The following is a 306-nucleotide window of genomic DNA, read 5'->3' as shown; positions in this document are numbered from 1 at the left end:
GCAGCGATAGAAATAGGGTGGGAACAAAAGCTACAGCAAGCGGCGGACAAGCTTAACGCAGCAGAAAAAGCCAAGCCTCACCGACATACGACACAGCGTCAAATAACGTCAATGCGAAGGCAAGTGGAAGCAATATTCAAACAAGTTGTCATCGCACCAGCAGGTACGCTAACAGCACCATCCCAACCGGGCATAGCAGCAGCGCAGCCGAGCACACCGACGACGGATCCGAGACTATGCGAAACGTTCAACGGCAATGAAAGCGGTTGCACAGCCGCAGAGTGCAATTATGATAAAGTCAAGAGT

At 51.6% G+C, this 306-nt stretch overlaps 1 pseudogene across 1 annotated transcript in view; it reads left to right on the top strand.

Annotated features, from left to right (window-relative positions):
* The window catches only part of TEOVI_000426400:pseudogene, a 1588-nt pseudogene that overhangs the window by 1178 nt on the left and 104 nt on the right, over positions 1–306 (top strand). The window contains 2 exon segments of the mRNA in view: positions 1–303; position 306. The exon segment at positions 1–303 is cut by the window's left edge and continues 9 nt beyond it; the exon segment at position 306 is cut by the window's right edge and continues 104 nt beyond it. Coding sequence covers positions 1–303; position 306 — 304 coding nt within the window.

Source organism: Trypanosoma equiperdum, assembly GCF_001457755.1.
Source record: "Trypanosoma equiperdum strain OVI genome assembly, contig: ctg_886, whole genome shotgun sequence".
NCBI classification, from domain to species: domain Eukaryota; phylum Euglenozoa; class Kinetoplastea; order Trypanosomatida; family Trypanosomatidae; genus Trypanosoma; species Trypanosoma equiperdum.
Note: the sequence above shows the minus strand (reverse complement) of the source record. Positions and strands in the feature narration are given on the sequence as shown.